We start from the raw sequence: 23,785 nt of genomic DNA, 5'->3' as shown, positions 1-23,785 counted from the left end.
TGTATCTGTGTTTCTGTGTCCTTGAGATTCAGAAATGCCAAAGGTGTTCTAAGATTCAGGAAACTTGAGTGTTTCTGCATGATACATAAAATGTATCATACTTTGGGATTTTTTTTAAACTTTATTTTTGCATTTCTGCACATCTCAATACTTTTAGTTAAAATAACTTGTTACTGTAGAGAACTTATATTTTTTAAAAATGCTGGCTTATGTAAAACCTTTGTACAAAACGATCCTCTTTTTACTGGGCTTGGCATCATTGTCAAGTGCCTTTTTGATTCCTTTCGACGTGTGCACGAGTGACAGTTGCTCTGTAGACCTTTGGTGCATCTTGATTCCTTCTTTTCATGCTTTGTCAAACGTAGTCTTGGCCGCAAAGAAGCCTGTAAGTAATGGAAGGAAACACTCTGCTGGTAAAGAATGTTACCCTCCTGAACCGCTACCACCTGGAGTGTCTGGTTTCCGGCCATTGTGTCCTGCAGAAAGTGCAAAAAGCAAAAGGTAACCTGTTTGCATTCCCTGTCTTTTTCAGTCATTTAGAGTTCTTTATTTTGGAACTTCTATATGTGGGTGGTCTCTGGTGCTTTGTGTAGAGGAAGAAAGGTAACTCACACATGGCTTCTGCCTAATGAGCCCTCTAAGGAAGAAAAATTAAAAGTAATTGGGAGTTTCAAGTTGTTTCTCAAGTGTCACAACAAAGGTAACTCCGTGGGAGTCTTGAGGAGACTAAAATTATCACCAATTGTGCATGTGAGAAAAGTTTCATTAAAGGCAGGTGTAGTTGAGCGAAGCCCTACAGCACAGAAGTAGGAATTTGGATACGTACAAATGGGAAAAAAGACATTTTAGGCATGGGAAATAGTTTAATGCAGAATGGATGAAAAATATGCATTAGACCTATTCTAAATCAACTAGCTTATTAACTCAGTAAATCAGATTTAGTGAGTCAAACTAGCATTACCTGATTTCTTATCCAGGGGATAGCTGTTCATAGTAATTTTTGTCACAGAACAGTAAATAAAATGGTTGAATTATAGCTTTAGGCTTGGTAAGTGAAATAGATGGCTCTAGATGATCTTCAGGTGACTTACTTGGTAGTAATCACGAAATTGGGGATTAACAATTGCTTAAGAAAACAAAGAGAATTGATTTTGAATAGTACTTGAAGTAGTTACTGTGTAAAATATCTGTTCAGTTGCTCATGTTAAATGGATGTTTCTAATCCCCACTGGACAACCGACTACTTTTTTGCAAATGGTAATGTGAATTGCTGTTGCATAAACTATAGTGTTGAATCCCCAGTGTTTGCACTTGAGTTTCACAGCTCTGTGGTTTCCTGTCTTCTTCCTGAGACACTTAATCGCAGGTCCATCCTCGTCACACAGGGTGGTAAATTAGAGAACGATTAATATCACCATTTAAAGAAGTGAGACTGAAATCTCAACCATCCTGAGCATAGGAGCTGATGGGGCCTCTCAGCAGTTCAGAGAGTTATTACCAAGCCAGTCGGCTGAATTCTGTTCTGTTTTCTCCGTAGCAGAGCCCTCCAGGTCCTTGTTTTGAGCTTATTTATTTTTATATACAATTCTGTATGGATACTGTTCATACTACTAAATAGTTGTATTAACTGGGTTTAACTGGTGATGTATTTACATGAAGATCTAACTTCGTTTTGTTGATATCTTTTTAGGGGCTTTCCATTCATCAAAGCTCGTGATGTATGTAATCAGTTGCTGGTGTGTAGCTATCATATTTATGATGTATAGGGCTTGAATTGGGAAAGGTGGATGGTCATTCTTCTTGCTTTTTAAACTGACAGAGCCTTACAAGAAGCATTTCCCTCTCTGAAATAAATCCATGTAAAACATGTTTGGTCGCTCTCCCAATGCAACTGTGTAGTTGTGTGGATTTGGCACACAACGGGCAGCCTTGTGGCTATGTCTGTAAACAAGGAAGCCTGTTTTCCAGTCCACAAATCAGCTGTTACACAGTGAAACGAACTTGACTGCCATTTCTGACCCCTCACACGGAGCTGTCATACTCAAGAATGTTCACGTTTTCAAGAAACGTTGTTTGCGGGCTATATGTACAAATTCCTGATCTGAAAGCCAATATAAAGCAGCATCTCCCAAACCTCTGCTCTCTCACCAAGGCCACACACATTCCCTCGCTTATGGCCTCGTGGCAAGCTAATACTGTCAGTATCAGATTCTCCTTCCCAGTGGTCTTGGGAGACTGCATAGTTGGTCTGTGAAAGGCACCACTGCTGAGGTTGAGAGAAGAGCGTCTTGGGTGTCAGTCCTGGCCTTGCGTCCCCAGAGAGAGGGCTGTGCACCTCGTTCTCCTGTTAGGGTTTTCCTCTGCTGCAGGGTTTGCTGCCTGTTGTCAAAATGATGTCCTAGTGACTTGTCTTCTGCGTGGTTATATAATCCCAGCACACTTCTTTATGATCTGTAGACTTTTATGGGGTTGTGGCCAGGTCAGTTTTTAAATGTTTGGAAATGTCCTATTGAACAACATTGCATTGGCAGTGAAGCTTGATGGGAGAATTGTTGCCCTGGTTTTGGCTTAAGGGTGGTGAGAAGATGAAATTTTTGATGGGTCAGTTTTAGTTGTGTATGTGTATGTGATTTATTTTTTTAAATTCTAATGTCTATTATTCACAGCTTAGATATGTTGACTTTCTGATTATTCATCAGTCCCTTTACTGATGTATTTTCCTCTGAAAAACTACATTTTCTTCCAGACTGTTTTTGTCTGATGGTGAAGAATAAATTTTTCATTTGCAGTATAAAGTTGATCTGAGAAAAAATGTTTACCTTGGATCTTCACTTGGCTTCTGTGAAAGAAACTTAATAAAATAATATGGACAATTCCCATTACTAATGCTAAGCATGTACAACAGAGGTCTGTACAGTAACATAGCAAAAATAAGTTCCTGTATTTTTACTTAGTCATTGCCTGTTTTAGACTAAGGAGCAGTGAGAGACATTTATAAAGAATGATACCTCAGATCACTTTTGTTAAATGTCCTCTAATATTTGGATACTTGGTATCTGGCTTGTGTTGTCTTTTATACAATCTTGTCTTCTTTCTTTGCACTTTAGTTTAACAACTCTGTGATCTCTTATCTTCTTCCTCAGACACTCAGGTCCATCAGAATTTCCTGTGACTGTGACAGTAGAGAGTCCTTCCTCCTCAGAAGTGGAAGAGGCTGATGATTCCTCAGAACGTGTTCAGGAAGAGCCAGAGAAAATCCGTTTGAAACAAGAAGCAGTGCAGGTACAAAGTTATCACTTTAAAGCTATAGAGAAGATTATTTTTCAAATGGAAGCCTGATTGCAACACTGCACAGCTTGTGTGAGGGTTCTGTTTTCTCCTCCCATCTTCATTGTATCCCCTTGAATGATTCCTTAAGCTTAGACCAAGGTGAATGGTGGACATTTGAACTCTAAGAAATAAAAATCAAAACATGTCGTTAGTAATGTATTTTCCTTTCCTTAGAACCTTAGTATATTAGATGTAGGGAGAACCTTAGTGATCATAAGATAAGGAAATTGAGTTCTGAATGAATACAGTCAGCTGATTCAGTGATCTTGTTTAAAGATGAGAAAATTGACAGTTCTAGTTGAACTCTCTTTTTATAAGAGGAAAATATGGCCTCATTTTAAATAAAAGTAAAGTTGAAAAAAGATTTGATGTTGATATTCTCCTTTCCTAAAATCAAAAATATCAAGAAGCTACATTCTATTACCAAATAAACCTGACCTCTAATGTCATTCCATACTTTTGTTTGTATGGACAGAAAGGAAAAATTGATTTTTATAAGAAATTTTTGCACCTCAAAATTAGTATATTTATTTTATTTCAACTTTAATGCAGAGCTGAACATTTCTAGTAAATAAAGGAACACCATTTGGGGGGGACCTTGTCTTTGTGCTACAAAGTCCATGTTTAATTTTTTAAAATTATTTAATATGACTTTCTCTTCATTTGAAACATGACACCTGACAGGTTTCAGAACTAATTATCCCATTATTGTAAGACTACGGGAATTACTCTTTGATTTTCAAAAGAGAAAGTTAGATTTTTATTTTTTAATTAAAATTAATGATAATATAGAGAAATTTTAAGAAAAGAACTTAGAAAATTATGAAATGTTAGAGTAGGAGAAATCTATAGTTCATGTAGAGTTACTCCCTTTCGTTTTATAAATGAGCACCTACAATTTGTAGAATGTAAGTGGTTTATTAGTAAATGGCAGAGTATGAGAACACCCTAGAGCATCTAACCCGCATTCCTTGTTATTTTAGATGTGGTGTATTCATTTCCTTCACGAATAGACCACGAGATTGTATTTCTAAAAGCAGTAATAGACACTGGGGAAGTCCAAGAAGTTTAAACACTGGGACCACAGAATAGCAGATTCAGAATGCACTGAGAACCCTTTTAGCTCTTCTCTGTTTTGACAAGACACTACAATGATGGTATCAAAGTGTTTCAGTATATAAGCCCACAACAATGAAGAGATTTCAACATAGTTTTCAAAGACAGAAGACAGGTGGAAGAGTGTGAAACCGAAGCAGTAGGACAGAGGAAAAGCATCACCTAGAATATGCACAGGGACCACCTGCAACTGAGGAGGATTCTGGCCCCACCTGAAAAAGTAGCCCCATGCTCAGGTGCGCATGTAGGAGAGAGGGTGGAGTTAGTTAAAAGTGTGACTGAGATAGGGGAGCTCATTGAAGGGTTGTGTTTGGAGGAGTGGACTCCCAGCCCTGCCCTCACGCTCCTGAAATAAGATGATTTCATTTTGAAAACAGTGAAACTGGCGAGAACTGGGGCAGCTTGTGTGAGTTTTTATACCCTAGAAAATTGTGTTTGGGGGAGATCCTGTTACAGTTACTCCCCACTTCTTCCTGCATAAGAAGCCAATCAATCGTTGACTTCAGGGAGCTTTCTGCACTCATTCTTAAATAGAAAATAACTGTCATTTGCCTGTTAGTTGAGTAAAGCTTACAACATGAGAGAGGGGGAAAGAGTGCAAACATATCCTAGTAGGACCAGGGACAATTTAGGGAACAGAATAATTTAAGAAAAAACCCTAATTAGTATCCTGAGAGAGGTTTAAAAAGAGCTAGCAACTATAAAATAAGACTAGGGTATTAATGAAAAGGAGAATGGTCAGAAAGCAAGAGAGGTCTCCTGGAAATGAAAATATGGTTGCTGAAATAAATTCAGTAGGAATTTAAAAACTTTCTCAGTATATAAAAAAGAAAGACACAATGGAAAATGTGATAGAAATATGTTAGAGAGCCTGCATCTGGGAGATCCCGCATGTTACTATTAGAAAGTCCAGACCCAGAAAAAAAATGGAGGGAAGCTGTCAAAGGGCAACAAAATTCCCCACAGCTGAAAGTAGACATCAGGCCTCAGATTGAAAATAGTTATGCAAGACGAGCAAGAATAGCCTCATACCTAGGCACCCTTCATTGTGAAACTTTAAAATACTGAAAAAATAAATTAAAATAGAATAAAATACTGAGAGGATACATCCATTCCAGAGAGAAAACTACTGGTCACCTAATAAAAAGGTTAAAATCTGACTTTATCATACTTATCATCAGCACCATGGATCCTGGAAGGCATTAGAAAGATACCTCCAAAGTTTTTCAGGCACATAATTTTCACCCTAGGGGTTTGTATCCAGCCAAACTATGAGTCATAAGTGGAGGCTGAAGAAGATATTTTGTACAGAAAGAAATTTGAAAAATTGACCTCCTGTGCTACACCTTAAGCTATTTATAGAAATAATCCAGCAAAATGAGGCAATAAACCAAGAAGGAAGGTAATAGGGGATTCAGTGCAGATTGCAGCTAGTCTAGAGTGGAGAGGCTTCTATTGATTGTGTGATTGAGAGCTTAGAAACACCTTGAGGCATATTGTACTTACTAGGTATTGGCACTGTTGGAAGGGAGGAGGGAGAGGAAGAGGAGAAGGAACTTGAACTCCAGAGGAGAAAAGGCTATACGGACATAAACCTGAAGCACACTAAACTATGGTTGATTTTTAACCTACTATTGGTGAGGAAGGGAAGAATCCACTTCAACTTGACACTGTAGATGTCCCCCTTCTCAGTGACACTCAGGGGTAATGACCACCTATCTAGTTTGTTGTCCAAACCAGAACTTGTCCAAACTCCTTACACTTCAGTAGTGTAAGGAGGGACTCTAATGCTGTAACATCAGGACAACAGGTATAAAGTGGAACAGCCCAAGGCGGCTTGGGGTATGTGGTCACCCTGCACAAGGGCAGTGACACTGGCACAGTATGGAACGAGGTGTAGTCTATACACAGAGACACAGTACATCTGGGGTGGGCAATATTAATTTCATTGTAATAATGGCAATGCTGTCTTGGTTTGCAGCTTTTATTGTCAACTTGCATGTAATCACAAATAACTAACGTAAACTATACTTAGTATGTATTAGTATTAACTTGGTATGGACTGAAATGTATTGTGTACTAGTATGTATTTAGTATATATTAGACTCTAAGTGCTTTTGCATATATTAACTCATTTAATCCTCTGAATAGCCTTATGAGGTTGGTGCTAATATCATTCCCACTTTTGAGAACAGGAAGCTGAGACAAGGAAGGAGCTTGCCCAGGCTGTACCTAATTTAAGGTTGGATCGAGGCTTTGAGTTTAGGCTGTCTGCCTGTTCTCTTAAACCTTACTCCATACTGACTCTCAAATAACAGAAGACTTAACTGCACATAGAACAGAATATAAATTTCAACTTTGACAACGTAAAAGCTAGGTTTGGAAGGTAGACAGGAGGTAGAAAAAAGAGAAGATGGTATGAATGTCCTCATTTTACAAAGCGTGACGTTGAGAGTGTTTCTAGTTGATCAACAATGTAGGTTTTTAAGTATATCACTACAAGTCAAAGAGATCATGAGCAGTGGAATAACTCATGATGACATAACTTTACTGAGCAGTGTGGACATAGGAAAGAGTGTAAAGGAACTAAACCCTTACTTATTAGTAAGTTAGAAAATGAACAGATAATGCCTCCAATTTAGTGAGAAAATAATCATGGAAGAGTATTACTTGGAAATGGAGAAGAATTCAAAATAACAATAGTTGAACCTCCCTGATGGCGCAGTGGTTAAGAAACTGCTTGCCAAGGCAGGGGACACGGGTTCAAGCCCTGGTCCGGGAAGATCCCACATGCCGCGGAGCAGCGAAGCCTGTGCGCCACAACTACAGAGCCTGTGCTCTAGAGCCTGCGACCACAACTACTGAGTCCACGTGCCACAACTACTGAAGCCTGCACGCCTAGATCCTGTGCTTCATAACAAGAGAAGCCACTGCAATGAAGAGTAGCCCCCACTCGCCACAACTAGAGAAAACCTGCACGCAGCAACGAAGACCCAATACAGCCAAAAGTAAATAATAATAATAAAATAATAAAAAATAACAATAGTTGATGTAAACCTCATAAAAAAGGAAATCCAAACAGTCAGTAAACACAGAAAAGCGTACGACTTCATTAAGTAATAAGAGACAAGTGAGTCAAAACCAAGGAAACTACATGTCAATCAGATTGACAAATACATAAATAAAAAGTCTGGTAGTATCAGGTATTGTAGACCTGGAGTACTATGGGAATCTTCTACCCTGCTTACACTGGAGTACAAATTGACACAACTACTTTGGAAAGCATTTAGCACTCACCATCCACTGAAGGTATATAAATAGCCTGTGAGCCAGCAGCCCTCACCCCCGCCCTGTGTAAATGCACCAGAATAACCGGTACAGCAGGATTCCTGTCCATGATGTGCATTAGCACAAACTGAAAACAAACCAAATGTCCTTAAGAGTCAAAAATTAAATAAATGATGTGTATTTGTACAGTGGGAAAACTATCCAGCAATAAAGTTGAATGAACTAGAGCTACAGGCAGCAATGTGGATGAATTTTTGAAACCAATGTTGAGAGAAAGAAATAAGATAGAAAAGACTTCATATACTATGATCCTGTACATAAAGTTAGATGTTGACACAACTAAACTCTTTTGTTAGGGATGCATGCAGGTTAAAGGAAATGACTGTCAAGAAGTGAGGTTGGTGTTTAACCGGGAAGAGGGAAGGAGCTTGTGATGAGAAAAGGATATGGGGGGTTTTTGCGATGCTGACAAGTATCAATACTTTCAGATTCGAGTAGTGCTTATGTAAGCTCTTTTTATTTGTCACATTGACAGTTTTGTTCTGTGCACTTCTCAGTACACATATCGTATTTTACAATTAAAAACTGCGTAAAGAATTGGTCGCTTCTTGAGTGCTGGATGTGGGAGTGGGATGAGACCGTTTCATTTTAAGCCCTTCACTACTGTTTGCATTTGCATGTTCATTCATTCAGCATTAATTGCACATATTCTATGTACCAAGCACTCTTCTAATTTTATATGTGTTTTAACTCATGTAATTCTCACAAGAGCTCTGTAATATGGGAGCTTATCTCCATTTTATAGATGAGGAAGTTGAGGCCTAGAGTTATAGAACTTGTCCAAGGTTATATAGCTAATGGGTAGTGCCAGGCCCATTTGCCTCAGAGAATCTGAATATTTACAATATAATCTAAAATATAAGCAAAAAAATTGCACATTGGGACTTCTCTGGTGGTGCAGTGGTTAGGAATCTGCCTGCTAATGCAGGGGACATGGGTTCGAGCCCTGATCCAGGAAGATCCCACATGCTGTGGAGCAACTAAGCCTGTGTGCCACAACTACTGATCCTGCGCTCTAGAGCCCACCTGCCACAACTACTGAGCCTGCATGCTGCAACTACTGAAGCCCGTGCACCTAGAGCCCATGCTCCGCAACAAGAGAAGCCACCTCAATGAGAAGCCCATGCACTGCAATGAAAAGTAGCCCCCGCTCGCTGCAACTAGTGAAAGCCCGCACGCAGCAACGAAGACCCAATGCAGCCAAAAATAAATAAATAAATTTATAAAAAAAAAAAAAAATTGCACATTAAAGAAGATGACAAGTTTTCATCTATCCAGTTAGAGAAAAACACACAGTCTGTCTTTCACACACATACATCTTATATGTACGTGTGTGGCAGGGATTTTCCTTATTAAGCAATTATTTATTGACCGTCTACATTGTGCTAGGCACAGGTGCTGGGGATAAACACTTAATAAAATACACCCCCTATCTTCAAATAACTTGCACTCTAAGTGAGGAAGTAAGCCAACAGTTATAGTAGAGGTTATATACCAAGTGATACATCGCTGATGGCAGTGTAAAATCTCAGAAATCTTTTGGAAAGAAGTCTGGAGATAGATACCTCAGAGCCTTAAAAATGTTCATTTGCTTTGATCTCAAACTCATTTTTATGGATTTATTGTAAGAATGTTATTCTCAATATGGAAAAAAGCCTTCATGCATAAAAACGGTTATTTTGTCTGATAATATTGAAAAGTTGGAAAGAATTTAAATGTGTAAAATGGTTAACCAGTAAACCCACTCAGTGGAATATTTTGTAGCCCACACAAAAAAATCAAGGTTATGAATCCCCTGATTATATGAGAAATGATTGATTTCAATGTTAAATGGAGAAAAGTTGAACATAAAATTTGATATCCAATATGATGGGAGCTTTGTCCCAGAAAAATCACCCTAGCCGGTGTACAGAAGGGAGGAAGGGAGAGCAGACGGCAGGAAGGAAAATTCTTCCAAAGCCTTATCATTAGTCTTACTTAAGTAATAGAATATCAAGCAATTTTACTTTCTAACTTTTTTGGTTCCATATTTCCATGTAAGGGACATGAATTCTGAATACTTTGTAGGAGGAGGGTACACTTTTTCACAAAAATTTAACACTGTGTTCTAATTCCCTCCATTAGAGGGAGAAACTGTTGCATGTAATTGCACTTTGATGTGCTATTTAGAACCAGTCAGGAATTTTAGTCTACTTTCCTCTGACCGTGCTGAGGGTTTTTGTTTTTTTGTTTATTTGTTTAGAATTTCTTTGAAATCAGTTTTAGAAGATTGATTAAACCATTATATTAAAAGTAGAGGAATTTTGCAATTTTTTCCCCTTTTTCCCCATTGAAAACTTGACTGGCTTTAGTAATGAAACATTAAAGAATTTGAAGTTCTTAGACTCTCAATTTTTTAAACATGTTCGGAATATAAAAATATATGTTCATTGAGCAAATGTTTGAAAACAATGAACAACTTCTTGAAGGAAATAAAAGCCACCTCTGCATGTACACACCCCTAATCTGCTCTTTTGTCTTAAAAAAGTATCAGAAATATTTTGCCATGTCACTAACTACTCTTCTACATCAGAGAATTTGACTAAGCTTATGCATCATCTCCCAGGAAAAACGCACAGGTACATTTTGAATGTAGCACTCCTGAAGCCCATTCATGAACTCTGGTTGAGACCTCTTGTCATTCTTAGTGGCTTCATAGCGCATTCCTTCAGACGATGAGCTGTTTTTATTTAAACCAGTCCCAATTCGGAGGCTCTTAGCTTTCTTCTAGGGTTTGGTTATAAACAATCTTATGACATCATGTTGGTAGATAAATCTTTGCCCACATCTTTGATTTCCTTAGGGTAAACTCCTGATGTAGGATTGTTGTTAGGTACCAAAAGCTACTCTCCAGAAAGTGACACCAGCTCCTCTCCCAATGATGGCAGGTAATAGAGTTCCTCATTCTTTAAGTGATTGTTCAAAGCAGTTAACATGTATAAATATACCTTACTGTTTTCATAAGTATAGGTATTATGATTGTTTATCACTGCATAAGAAACCACCCCAAAACAGTGGCTTAAAACAATGGCAATCATTTATTTTGTTCACGAACCTGGAGGTTGACTAGAATATTAATTCTTTTACTACACTCTTACTGACTGAAAACAATACCTATTTGACTAGCTCAGAGTTCTGTAGGTCAGAAGTCCAGGCACAGCGTGACTGGGCTTCCTGCTCAGATACACACGGGAACATGTGGGTTCCCTCCTGAGAGTGTTAAAGCACGTGAAATTTAAGTGTAAGATATTGAGCCCCAAACGTTGGATGTTCACCATAGTTTGTGTGGGCCACAGAGCTGAAATCAAGATGTCAGTCTGGCTGTGTTAGCGTCCAGAGGCTCTGGGAAAGAATGCCTACAGGCTTCTTCTGGCTTGTTGGCATAATTCGGATTCTGCAGTTGCAGGACAGAGGTCCCCATTTCCTTGCTGGCTGTCAGTCGGGGGAGAGTTTCAGCTCCTAGAGGCCTCTCGCTTGCCTTCCCTGCCGCAGCATTGGACTTCTTCAGAGCCAGCAATGGAGAGTCTCCCTCTTGTCCCTTTTGTACTTCAATTCAGGAAGAGTTCAGGTCCTTTTCATGGGGTGCCTGAGTAGGCCACATCCACCTAAAATAATCTCCCTATCTTAAAAGATCAACTGATTTTGAACCTTAATTCCATGTGCAAAATCCCTTCACTACAGCACCTACATTTAGAGTTTGATTGGATAAGTGGAAGGTTTGTGTACTTCAGTAAGTGGTAATCTTGGGGGCTCTGTCAGAATTCTGCCTATTGCAAGCAGTGTCCCCACTTCAAGGACCGAAGTGTCTTCGTTCCTAAAACTCCTAAGATAGTTAATCAGTGTTCGTTTTATTTCAGTGACCTTGGTGAAGGGAAGACTACCACCTCCGTGAGCAGGAATGGCAGCCAGCTTCCTGAGTCCACCGTGTGGCTCTGCTACTTCGTGGTGTGACCTTGGCTGTGCTGCTCTGCTTACTCGACTTCTCTGCCTCTGTGTCCCTCATCTGTAAAATAACATGGAGTTAGTGATCGTTCTTTCCTCGTAGGGTTTTTTGTTTTATAAATTTATTTTTGGCTGCATTGGGTCTTCGTTGCTGCTCGCGGGCTTTCTCCAGTTGCGTCGAGCGGGGGGCTACTCTTCGTTGCGGTGCGGTGGCTTCTCTTATTGCGGAGCACAGGCTCTAGGCGCGCAGGCTTCAGTAGTTGTGGCACGTGGGTTCTAGAGCGTAGGCTCAGTAGTCGTGACACACAGGCTTAGTTGCTCTGTGGCATGTGGGTTCTTCCTGGACTAGGGCTCGAACCCGTGTCCCCTGCACTGGCAGGCAGATTCTTAACCACTGTGCCAGTAGGGAAGCCTCCTCTTAGGGTTTTGATGATTCGATTATTTAATACCCAGGGAACTCCAGGAACAGTGCTTGACTGTAAATTGCTTTAAAAGTGATTACTTTTTTAAAACATGCTTTTGAATCTGCAATTATGCAATTCAGGTATGCTAAGCAGGTTCGTTAATAGGACTTCCTGCTATAAAGAGACCCACAAATAAAAATAGAATTTTTCTTTCTTGGTCGTAACTTCTTATTTCTGACTTACTATGTTATATGCATATGCCTTTTATGGTGGGCTGCCACAGATTTATGTTGGAAAGAGTGGAATTTAAATAAATCTTTGCCAATTTGATAGATTTTGATCATTCATTTCACTGGCATGGTATGATATTACCAGTAGCAGACTAAAACCTGAGTTCACTTCTGGCTCTGCCCCTAAACCCTGATGAGACCAATAGCTGGAAAGGCTTTTGGATATTATACTATGAATTACTTATAATATTGACTGTTTGCTTAGGAAACCCTGGAGGAGTGCCTAAAGCAGTTAAAGGAGGAAAGAGTAATAAGACTGAAGGCTGATAGACGAGTCAGTGAGGTAAACACGTTTCATCTGCTTTTGAGAGTGTTTTGGTTTTATTTTGATTTGATTTTAAGCCATATACACATATTTTGTAAGCTTTAAAACTGTAATATGTTGCAAATTGGTTGTATCATATGGACTTTTGCATTTACTGGTATTTAGTGATCATATGATCTATATTCCAGAAAGCATGTTTTTAAAGATGTGAAAATCTGGTTTTGTGTATATGTGTGTGTGTGTGTGTGTGTGTGCTTTTATATGACATTAGCTTATTTCCTGTTCATGATTCTTTGATTCAAGAAGGCACTTTCTGTGCATATATTGTATATACAGTAACATAAAAGACATGATGAGACTCTCCTGGCAGTGAATTAGGAAAGTGAATCATTTAAATAAATTTAAGATATCGGAAAACTTCTAAGAATGCAATGAAAGATAAAAATATATACTATGAGAATTACATTAGGTAATGTGCATGAAAGCAGGGCATAATCTAAAAAGTTCTATCTAAATATAATTTATCACAGGGTGAGTGTAGGGAGGAATTTTTGAAAGTGCATCCATTGGATTGGCAGACACTCACTCAATAAATGTTGAGCACCTGCTCATGTAAGGCGAAAGGGGCATCATGAACATTAACGGCCTTTCTGAGAAATACGAGAGCTGAGCTTACAAGGGGTTTTAAGTGCATAGATGATGAGCAGAAGGGGAGGAGTGCACGGGGTGAATATTTTCCAGAAGCCAAAGAAAACAGTGGTGATTGGACAGTTAATAAATTGGGTTGGGTACAGTTTAGGACTTTTAAACGTAAGCATTAGATATTTTGCTCACTAAAGTTAATTCTTAACATTCAGCAGAGTTGTAATATGTTTTGTTCAAATCAGATTCTATAATTCACTTTCTAATTCAAGGGAAACTTAAAGCAGGTAATTTTCTAATGTGGAATGAGGCTCCATTATGAATTGAACCAGTTAGAAATGTGATCTTTTGTGAAAGATCATTAATAAAACGGTAACTTTGGTTTATTTATATACCACCTAAGTGTTATATAGGAAACTTTGTTGGGTGCCTGTGGGTTTTGGTTATTATGTGATATGGTCTCTGTCTTTACTGGCGGAGGGTTACATTAATTATAAATTAATTACATTTTGAGTGTTTTAGTTTTGTTCCTTGAAACTAGGCAAGACTACTTTTTGTTTGTTTGTTTGTTTGTTGTTTTTTGGGGTTTTTTTTTTGCGGTATGTGAGCCTCTCACTGTTGTGGCCTCTCCCGTTGCGGAGCACAGGCTCCGGACGCACAGGCTCAGCGGCCATGGCTCACGGGCCCAGCCGCTATGCAGCATGTGGGATCTTCCCGGACTGGGGCACGAACCCGTGTCCCCTGCATCGGCAGGCAGACTCGCAACCACTGCGCCACCAGGGAAGCCCAAGGCAAGACTACTTTTGATGACAATGAGAAAAAATCATGTCAGACGTTTTCAGTCTTCTTGTATAGCTGGAACATGAAAATGCCCAGTTAAGAAACACAACTTTCTCTTTGTCTGAAGCCCTTCATGCCCACTCATTGACAAGCATGATCCTGGATGATGAAGGTGTTTTGGGCAGCACTGAGAATTCTTTTCAGAAGTTCCATGCTTTCCTGGTTCTCCTTAAAGATGCTGGGTTAGTTCATTTCTCTTCATGGCATTTTTCTCTTTGTGACTATAATGGTAGTTTGCTGAGGAACTGGAGCAATTTTCATCACTTACGTGGCTATATTTAGCCAAATTTAGTGTTATTATAGGTAATATAGTTGACGTTTTAAAATGAGGAATTAAATTTTTTAAGAAATGCAAATAGGGAAGCCTGCTTTGGTAGAGTGGGGAGCCCATTATAAAAGAGTAACCTGTAGACAGAGTAATTAGTAGGTATAGTTGTTTTGTAAAGACTAAATTAAAGGCAGTTTTCATTGAAAATATTCGGGAATGCATAAGAATTTTCCTATCTTTCACTTATTTTGCTTGTTTGATAAGTTTGAATTAAAGTTATCTTTGCCTTAGACATAAAAATGATTATTAATCTGCAGGGGAGATATAGGTCAGTGGTTCTCAACCGGGAGAAATTTTGCTGAAAGAGGGAAGTGGAGATTGATAGTTGATGGAGTGGTGTTTTGTCAGTGAATGAATTGGTGTTGGTGTTGGGAAGGAAGGAACAAACACATTCTTGGAAACTGGAGGAAAGGTGGTAAAGAAGTGTGGGAATGGAGGTGTGACAGGCAGTGCACAGGGTGCATGGTACATATTGAAGCTGCTAGTGAGACAGTGGGATGTCTCCTAGAGGATGAATCTGGAAAGGGCTGAGGATTTGGGGGAGAGAGAGGCTTGTAGTCTGGAGTAGGATGTTGGCTTTTAAGATTTTAGAAGTAGGGCTTCCCTGGTGGCGGAGTGGTTGAGAGTCCGCCTGCTGATGCAGGGGATACGGGTTCATGCCCCGGTCTGGGAGGATCCCGCATGGCGCAGAGCAGCTGGGCCCGTGAGCCATGGCCGCTGAGCCTGCGCTCCGCAACGGGAGAGGCCACAGGAGTAAGAGGCCCGCGTACCGCAAAAAAAAAAAAAAAAAGATTTTAGAAGTATTTCATGATTGTAGGTCTGGGGAAATCTAAACTGCTCTTCTGTGATTATAATAACCTTTGTCTTTTCTCCTTTCCTCCTCTCGTCTAGGCTTGGGCAGTTGGCCACAATGGCTGGTATAGATCAGTCAGATTTTCATTTACTAGGTCGTCCCCAGATGAATTCTACTGTTAGTAGTCCACCTAAAGAAGAAAAGAAGGCACTTGAAGAAGGAAAATCAGAATCAAAACAGGGTGCCCCATAACAAATGCAAAATATCCAAGTAAATGGACAGAACAGCACTTAATGATTCTAAGAGTGATTAGCAAAAAGGAAATGACCAAGTCAGGGAGAAAACAATAATGATCAGTCTCTAATAGTTCACATGCTCGGGAGCTAGAAGACTCTGGAATCCTTTCCAAATCTGAGATTAGTAAATGTGTGCCCATTTCATGATACTGTACTTTTGTAAATAAGGAGACTGGAAGTTCTTTAGAAAATTTATGAGTTAAAGCAAACTATCCTTAATGAAGAAAGAAGACATTAGAGAAAATATTCCAGATTTTAAATTGTATAAATGTCTATTCTGTTCATATTTTATCTACGTTTCTATTTGTATGCAGTCAGCTTACAATGAAGGAACACTAATGAAGGTACACATACTGATATAATTTTTAAAATAAGTAATCCAGACATAGCTAATAGGTAACATATTAGAGTGAATCACCTGGTTATGGGAATGGGAGGGGAAAACCTGTCAGCTTTTCCTCTAGCCTTACTTGGAGCCCCCATCAACCAATCTCAGAGTGGTCTTGGGAACTGACAGCTTGAGAACACAGTCTGGTCACAAACTGTATACGGTTTACATGTGCCTGGAGGATAGAAAAGAAATTAATTATCTTACAGAATAGGGTTTTATTTTTAGTGAGGGAAAGGAAATGGGTAATAACTACCCCAATCACCAAAGTCTGAAAACGTAGCGGACATAGCCTTGGATATAGCTAGGTTAAGCTGAGAATCACTTGGGTAGATATAATTACAAAAAATACTGGCTCTGAAATCTTCTGATTAATCAATTGACTGTGTTAATAATAAGATTACAGAGTAACATTGAAGTTTTGAACTCTACTTTTTAATGGTTGGCTTTGTTCATCACTGAATTTTTGTCTTTTGTCTTCCCCTCCACTTTCTGAAAATTACAGGTGATGCTAGGATTCCTTTGCCTCTCGACTCCTTCCGTGTCCCAGCGTCTACTCAGGAGGCCTTAGAAACTTCCAAAGACAACCTGGGGGTCCCAGTCACAGAGCAGTGGCAGGAGTCTTTTGAATATTTCATTGCTAGAACATGTTCTCCTTCAGCAGACGTCATTTCTGGAACTGGAAGTCAAAGAAAAGAAGAGGAATTATCTAGAAATAGCAGGTCTTCTTCAGAGAAAATGAGCAAAGCAGGTGAATATACCAAAAAATACTCTGCTAAGAAACAACCTGGGAAGGACCTGCATTCCTGCTCTGACTCACCTGTAAAGCAGAAAAGCAAAGGAATTGGGCAAAATAATTCTTTGGTTAATAAACCAATTAAAAGTGAGTCTTCGAAAAAACACATTTCTGTTAAGAAAGAGAGTAGAATAGTGCCTGTTTCATCAAAGACAACTAAAAGTAAACTCAGTCTACTAGAACAGTCTGAAAGTGATACTCTTGGATCTGATTGTGAATTTCAAGAAAGCATCCATACTCTATCACGCCTAACATAGGTCTAAATCTTTTAAAATTATGTTTTTGCCTTCAACTTTTAATAAATTACTTATGTTTTTATTATAGCATATGGTGTTTTCAGTTACTTGACTGGAAGCCATTAGAGAAAGATTTTTTTATCTATACTTTTTTATTATAATGAAAGTTTTGGTGTACTTTTCCTTGTAACACTTTGCACCATTCATTCAGCTAGTGTTTACTGAGGGCTTCATATGTACAGTACTTTTCTGGGTGCTGTTGCTTTCAGCAGTGAACAAAATAAAGCCTTTACTCTCCTGGAACTAGCACTCTGTGGTGGGAGAAAACATAAACAACAAAGCAGGCTAAGGGTTAAAAAGAGATGGGAATAATAAATGGAATAGTTTTACCATTTGGTTAAACATCAAACTATTATAAATCACACGGCCAGAAGCCATTGACATATTTTAATTCATAATAACCAGAGAGCCTCAAACATTTACCAAGGCACTTAACCGTGTTTATGGATTACAGCAACGCTCTGAGGTAGGGAACTCTTACCATCCCCATTTTATAGATGAACAGTCTGAGGAGACATTATGTGAGTTGCCCAGAATTACACAGCTATAAGTAAGTGGGAAGTTGCAATGTGACCCGAACACATGCTCTTTTTTTTTTTTTTTAATGTATGGACTTTATTATCTTTCATTTGTTTCTGATTTATGTGAATTTTTTCTTTAAAGATTTTTTCTGATGTCAACCATTTTTAAAGTGTTTATTGCATTTGTTACAGTATTGCTTCTGTTTTATATTTTGTTTTTCTGGCCTCAAGGCATGTGGGATCTTAGCTCCCTGACCAGGGATTGAACCCTCACCCCCTCCATTGGAAGGCAAAGTCTTAACCACTGGACCACTAGGGAAGTTCCCCTTATGTGACTATTTTTCTGGCAATTTTTTTAAATTTTATTTTTTATTGACATACACTTGAATTACAGTGTTGTGTTAATTACTGCTGTACAGGAAAGTGACTCAGTTACACACTTATGTACATTCTTTTCCATATTCTTTTCCATTACGGTTTATCACAGGATATAGAATATAGTTCCCTGTGCTCTACAGTAGGACCTTTTTGGGGTTTTTTTAAATACATGCACTTTTTAAAAATAAATGTATGTATGTATTTATTTATTTATTTTTGGCTGTGTTTGGCCTTTGTTGCTGCACGCAGGCTTCCTCTAGTTGAGGTGCACATGCTTCTCATTGTGGCTTCTCTTGTTGCAGAGCACGGGCTCTAGGTGCCTGGACTTCAGTAGTTGTGACATCCAGCTTAGTTGCTCTCTGGCATGTGGGATCTTCCCGGACCAGGGCTTGAACCCATGTCCCCTGCATTGGCAGGCGTATTCTTAACCACTGTGCCACCAGGGAAGTCCCATGTAGGACCTTTTTGTTTATCCAACCTGTATATACACCAGTTTGCATCTGCTAATCCCAAACTCCCAATCCAACCCTCTCCCACACCCTCCTCCTTGGCAACCACCAGTCTATTCTCTATGTCCTTGGTTATGTTTCTGTTCACACATAGGCTGTAACCAGGCTCTTAATTACTTTGTTATCCTGTTTCCTTGTTAAGAAGGGTTTAAGGAAGGCACTGAGAGAGAAGCCAGTGACCACTGGAAGTGCAAAAACAGTGGGGATGTCAGAAAGCACAGCTGTCTCCTTCCCCCATCGTGAGCAGAATTTTTAAATGGCAGAGTATGTAAGAGTATGTGATGACACGTCTCTGGATTAAATTATGTCTCCCTGGTAAAACATGTACAGATAAGTCTTTAGTTCAATCAGAGTGAAAGGTGAGATCAGAGAAAAGCCGGAGTGTCAGATTTCCTGTAGAAGGTCCTGCCTGATTGTTACTAAGAGGGCTACCACAGTACTAGTTAGTTCATTAGTCATGGGTTGAGTGTTAGAGGAGTGAAACAATGAGCAAGATGTAGTGTTGGCCCTTTAGCAGTGGAGTGAGAGGGGAACACGCACAGCAGATGTCTCATCCTGCACGTGACATGCTGTGACGGGCATATTCAGGGCGTTTAGTCAGTGTTTGTGGAAGAAGAGGGGGAGCTGTGAGGCAAAGAAAAGTCATCGAAAGAGGCAGTCCCTAAGCTAAGTCTTAAAGGACTCGTGAGAAACTGGTGAGTCAGCCAGTGAAAGGCAAGGATACTCAAGGCAGAGTGGACAGCGGAAGTCCAGAGCCATGAGTGTGCGAAGGGTGTGTTACAGAGCCACAGGCGCAGGCTCTGGAGGATCCGTGCAGTGTCCCCAGGCAGCGGCAAGTGCCCCTAAAGGAGGCAGCGAGGAGGAGGAGAGCAGGTCTTAACCATCCATGTGCGTGGAGCTGGTTTCCTCAGAAAATAGCTAAGAATGGAAAGGACAAGTTCAGGTGGCATTTTAGACCACTGACGTCAGTATGGATGAGGAATCTGAAGAAGCCTGGGGATAATTATTCCCCACTCTTCTGAGGAGCAGTGCTTTATATTTTCAAGTGGGATTTTCATGCTGCCACCTCCTCTCCTGTCCCTACTGAAAGGTTTATAGGCCGGAAGAAGGGAGAACCTGGCTTAAGGAAAGTTAACCAGGTTTATTTACTGTACAGATTCTCAGGGCTGCTGTAGGCTAATGTTCATTCTGGATCGTCACAGCAGGCGTATGGTACACAGCCATCCTCAAAGCTATTTGACCCTAGAGTCCTTTTTTAATAGAATGTCTAACAACTGGTTCCACCAAACAGCAATTTCGTAACTTCTAGACCAGGTAATAGCAAGAAGAAAGGGGTCTGAAATAAGGTATAGATGAAGGGAGGAAATAAGTTCTAATTGTATTTAGGAAATTACCAGCAAGACTTGACCTTGGGAAGTAAGGAAGAAGTAGGAGGCGGAGGCTCAACCCCCATCTGTGTGACTAAGGTTGGGTGGTGGTATTGAGTTTGGAAATAGGGGATAAAGAACTGAAGTGGGGAAAAGACTTTAGTTCTGGACATGTAGAATTTTAAAGCACCTGTAGAATTCAAAAGACAAACTGGTAGATAACTGGACATGCACGTGAAGACATGGAAAGATAAAAATTTGCATATCCTCAGCACATATCAGCAGTCATTAAAATCATGAAAATGGATGAGATTTCAGAAAATTGTGAGTACTGACAACGTTTAAGTAATAAGCAGAGAAAGAACTCTGGGAAGGAGAGAGGTGATAGAGTTTCAAGAAGGAGGAAGTAGATGACAGTGTCATCCTTCAGAGAATGTGAGTGTCCATTGGATTTGGGCAGTTAGGTCCCCAGTGACCTTAGAGCAGTTCAGTGAAGTGGACAAAAAGCCAGATGGCAATAAACTGAGGGTGTAGGGCTGCCTGTCGGGGCCAGGCGGGGCTCGTGAGGACAGTGGGAATAGGCTACTCTCAAGGAGTTTGGATGAAAAGAGAAAATAATTAGCAAAAAAGAATCTTTTAGAATGAGAAGGAAATATATTTTATATGTTGAGATGAAGGAACTGATAAAGGAGATCCTGAAGATGTAGATAATAATTTAGAGAATTGGGGAAACATGGACATATGAATAAGAAAAAAAACCTTGCACAGTATATAAAAATCACTTGTATCCTTCGAGCTGGATGGATACTGGTAAGTTTGGGAGGAAATAAAGGTAAGAAGAGATAGAAGTTAAATAAGTTTATACTGATAGCCTCAGTTTTCTTTGACACAGATTTTTCAGAGACACCTATAGACACATACATAATTACCGTTTGAAAATTCTTTCATAGTTACATGTTTTATTAATCACGTCTGAGAAAAGTCACTGATTTTCATTTTGTACAGCATTATCTTGTAAGGACAAGATACAGTGACAACTTCCATGCTTTTTGCATATCAGAGCTGACACTGAAAGTATCTGCATAATTGAATTTTCACTTCTTATTTGTAATAAGTTTATCCTTAGGAGGATACTTTCATAGTGTTTGATCACAGATGAGTTTGGGCATTGCTATCACTCAATAATGTTAAGCATCTGTCAGGTTCTCTCCTATACTATATATTAATTTTTTGTCCGTTAAGCAAATATTTATTGGCGGCCTGTGGGAATAAGATACACCTAGGTCCTCTTTCCTTGGTATGTTCACAAAAGTCTCTGAAACTAAATTTCCAAGTCAGGCCATACTAAGGCCTGGCAAATGAGTTTTCATTGTTAACAGTTTTTTTGTGTTTGTGGGGTTTTTTTTTTTTATTTTTTTGAAGCAAGGATAAGACACTGTCTTAACTCAGTAGTTGTCCATTCATTAATAAGTCAAAGAAGACATTGATGAAGCATGGTATTTTGAATATCCTTTCCACAGAATAGGTAATGGGCCATCCTGAAACTCTGGTGAGATGCTTATCATTTTCAGATTTTGGAGTGGCTGAGAAAACCCTATTACACCTTGAATTATCACTAGAAACATGAATTCGGCCAAATAAAAACAGTGCCCCTGCCTACTGAGGTTGTCAATTTCCATCTCAACAAAAGTGACCATTTCTCCTTTAGATTAAAATCAAGAAAATCCCCTCTGTCCAGGATGCAATAATGGGGTGCACGAAAGAGGAAAACTGAAGCTATTCCCTCTTTACACCTGAACAGTGAGTTCATTCTGATATCAAATATTTGTTATGATTCTGTTATGACCAGGTGCTTTATTGTTTAGAGATCAAGTTACTGTTCATTCTTGGTAAGTAAGAAAAATCCACGTTTTAGGACTCTGAATAGTAACTTTATATATATATATTATATATATATATATATATATATATATATATATAATATATATATTAAAAATACATATGTATATTATATGTAATATACCACCTATTCAACAAAATTGTAACTTTCATCATCTCTTACGAATGATGAACTGTATTCACTCTTTGGAAAGGGCTTAAAGTCTCCATATACTTTTTATATAAGACCGTGGCAACCAAATTCTCAACTGGGAGCAAACTTAGGTTTTGCTATGAAGGTTTATGCTTGCCTGGCCTTAGAGTGGTAGGCCAGGAACTCAAGTTTTTTTCCTCTAAGTTACTTTCATTGATGCCACCCTGAAAAAATTTGGAGGGAGTATTTTTGAAATAGCTTTATCTCAGTAACCCTTTAAAAATGCTTCAGGGTATGGGGAACATAACTGTCAAAATGTTCAAGCAACTCTTGTTGATTTAAGTGTAATTGATCAGGAGCAATACGGGAAGGAGCTGGGTACAAAAGACAAAAGGCGTGAGGCTATTTCATGTATTGTTTTTGGCTTATTGTACAAAACAGAGAAAGTCTCATACACTCGTGCAGCCAAGGTCCCCTACTGTTCTCTCCTTTTAGTAGAAATAAAAGAGAGCTCGTTTCTCAATAGCAGCATTCTATCCTTAAGTGGGTACACAGTGATATTCTGATGGTCTCTGGAGCAGAGAATAATTCCGTGGCAGCTCTGACCTCCAGTCACTGGGTTCTCTGTAACTTAGTCTTTCATGGCCAAGGACTATAATCATTATTTCGATTTATATTTAGCATCTCAAAATTGAAAGGATTCCATGGACAACAAAACAGGAAGTGATTTCATGAAGTGTTTTAGTATGGATAAAACAATAAACTATAAAAATACAAATCATCAGTAAAGCCTTTTCTTTCCGGAGAACTATATTCAGAAATTAATGTAAGCCTCTAATGTGCGCATGTGTGTTTTTTCACCCATGATCATGTCTGTACGTGTGTGCCTTCCACTGCTACAGGAGACATGCAAAATGATAGCAGATTTGCTACTGTATGCAGTACTGGTTTCTCCCAAGAACTGTGCTCGCAGGGTTCGTTCAGGAAGGCGAGTGCCCTATCACCACATCACAGTCATATCTCATCACCTTCGGCAGGAATAGTTGACACTTTAACCTCACATGCAGGCTTATTAAATTAGTATTACTCATCAGAACTTGCTTACTAATAAAACAAGCTGAATTAGCCACTGCAGAATCATATTTGGAAATTCAATGAAAATTTTACATTTTTAATAAAGGCCCAGAAATATTATTTCAGAGCAGGTGGTACAGAAAACTGTGGTCAAATTTGACATTCATTAATCATTGAAGTGTGGAACGTGACAGGTGAAAATTGATATTGATTTCTTTCCTCTAATATTTGGAAGAGTTCTAACAGGTAAATCAAATGAGATAACAAGACATATCAAGTCTCACTCATTTCTATGATCACATCCTCCCCACATATCACTCCTTCGCCTGCCATGTTTTGAATAATTCAATGCCCATAGTCTTTCCAGTCCAGTGTATTATAAGACACACTCAAGCTGGGTTTCAATCATATTAGACTGAAAGCTGAACATTTTATGAAGGATTATTTAAAACCAAATGCGTCTTGAGCCCAACAGCCTTTGAAACCAAACAATCCTGGGAGTTCAGTTGGATTCAGAAAAGTCAGTAATCGTATTTGATGTATGTTAACCGTATCAATATTAACAACCTTCTGCTGGATTTCAGCACTGATTTGAGAGCTGAGTTACTACTGGTCTTGTATTTTACCTAGTTGTGAAAGCACTGAGAGAGTTGTTCTTGGGTTGAACTTGACCTGACTCTGGGAATGCTCTCTGTTCTATCCATCTTGAAAAGCTTTATTCAAGTGCATTTCGCTGCCTTCCTTCTCTTCACTTGCACCCCTTGGGGAAACGAAAGATGCTCAAATATAGA

General features: G+C 39.1%; 1 protein-coding gene and 1 long non-coding RNA gene across 2 annotated transcripts; both read left to right on the top strand.

Annotated features, from left to right (window-relative positions):
* Positions 1-309: 309 nt before the first annotated feature.
* On the top strand, positions 310-3,691 carry LOC309811462. The gene is made up of 3 exons (XR_014295181.1): positions 310-501; positions 3,144-3,282; positions 3,607-3,691. It is a non-coding gene; the product is annotated as an uncharacterized lncRNA (long non-coding RNA).
* Positions 3,692-15,454: 11,763 nt separating this feature from the next.
* LOC309811214 (centrosomal protein of 78 kDa-like) lies at positions 15,455-18,045 on the top strand (the record flags this gene model as incomplete). Its single annotated transcript, XM_082633802.1, has 2 exons — positions 15,455-15,461; positions 16,527-18,045. The coding sequence occupies 2 exons, from the start codon at positions 15,455-15,457 to the stop codon at positions 17,072-17,074; spliced, it is 555 nt and encodes a 184-aa protein (XP_082489928.1). The 3' UTR covers positions 17,075-18,045.
* Between the last annotated feature and the right edge of the window lie 5,740 nt (positions 18,046-23,785).

Source organism: Mesoplodon mirus (assembly GCF_964341445.2).
Source record: "Mesoplodon mirus genome assembly, chromosome: 10".
Classification (NCBI taxonomy): domain Eukaryota; kingdom Metazoa; phylum Chordata; class Mammalia; order Artiodactyla; family Ziphiidae; genus Mesoplodon; species Mesoplodon mirus.
This window is presented reverse-complemented; position numbering and strand designations above follow the sequence as displayed.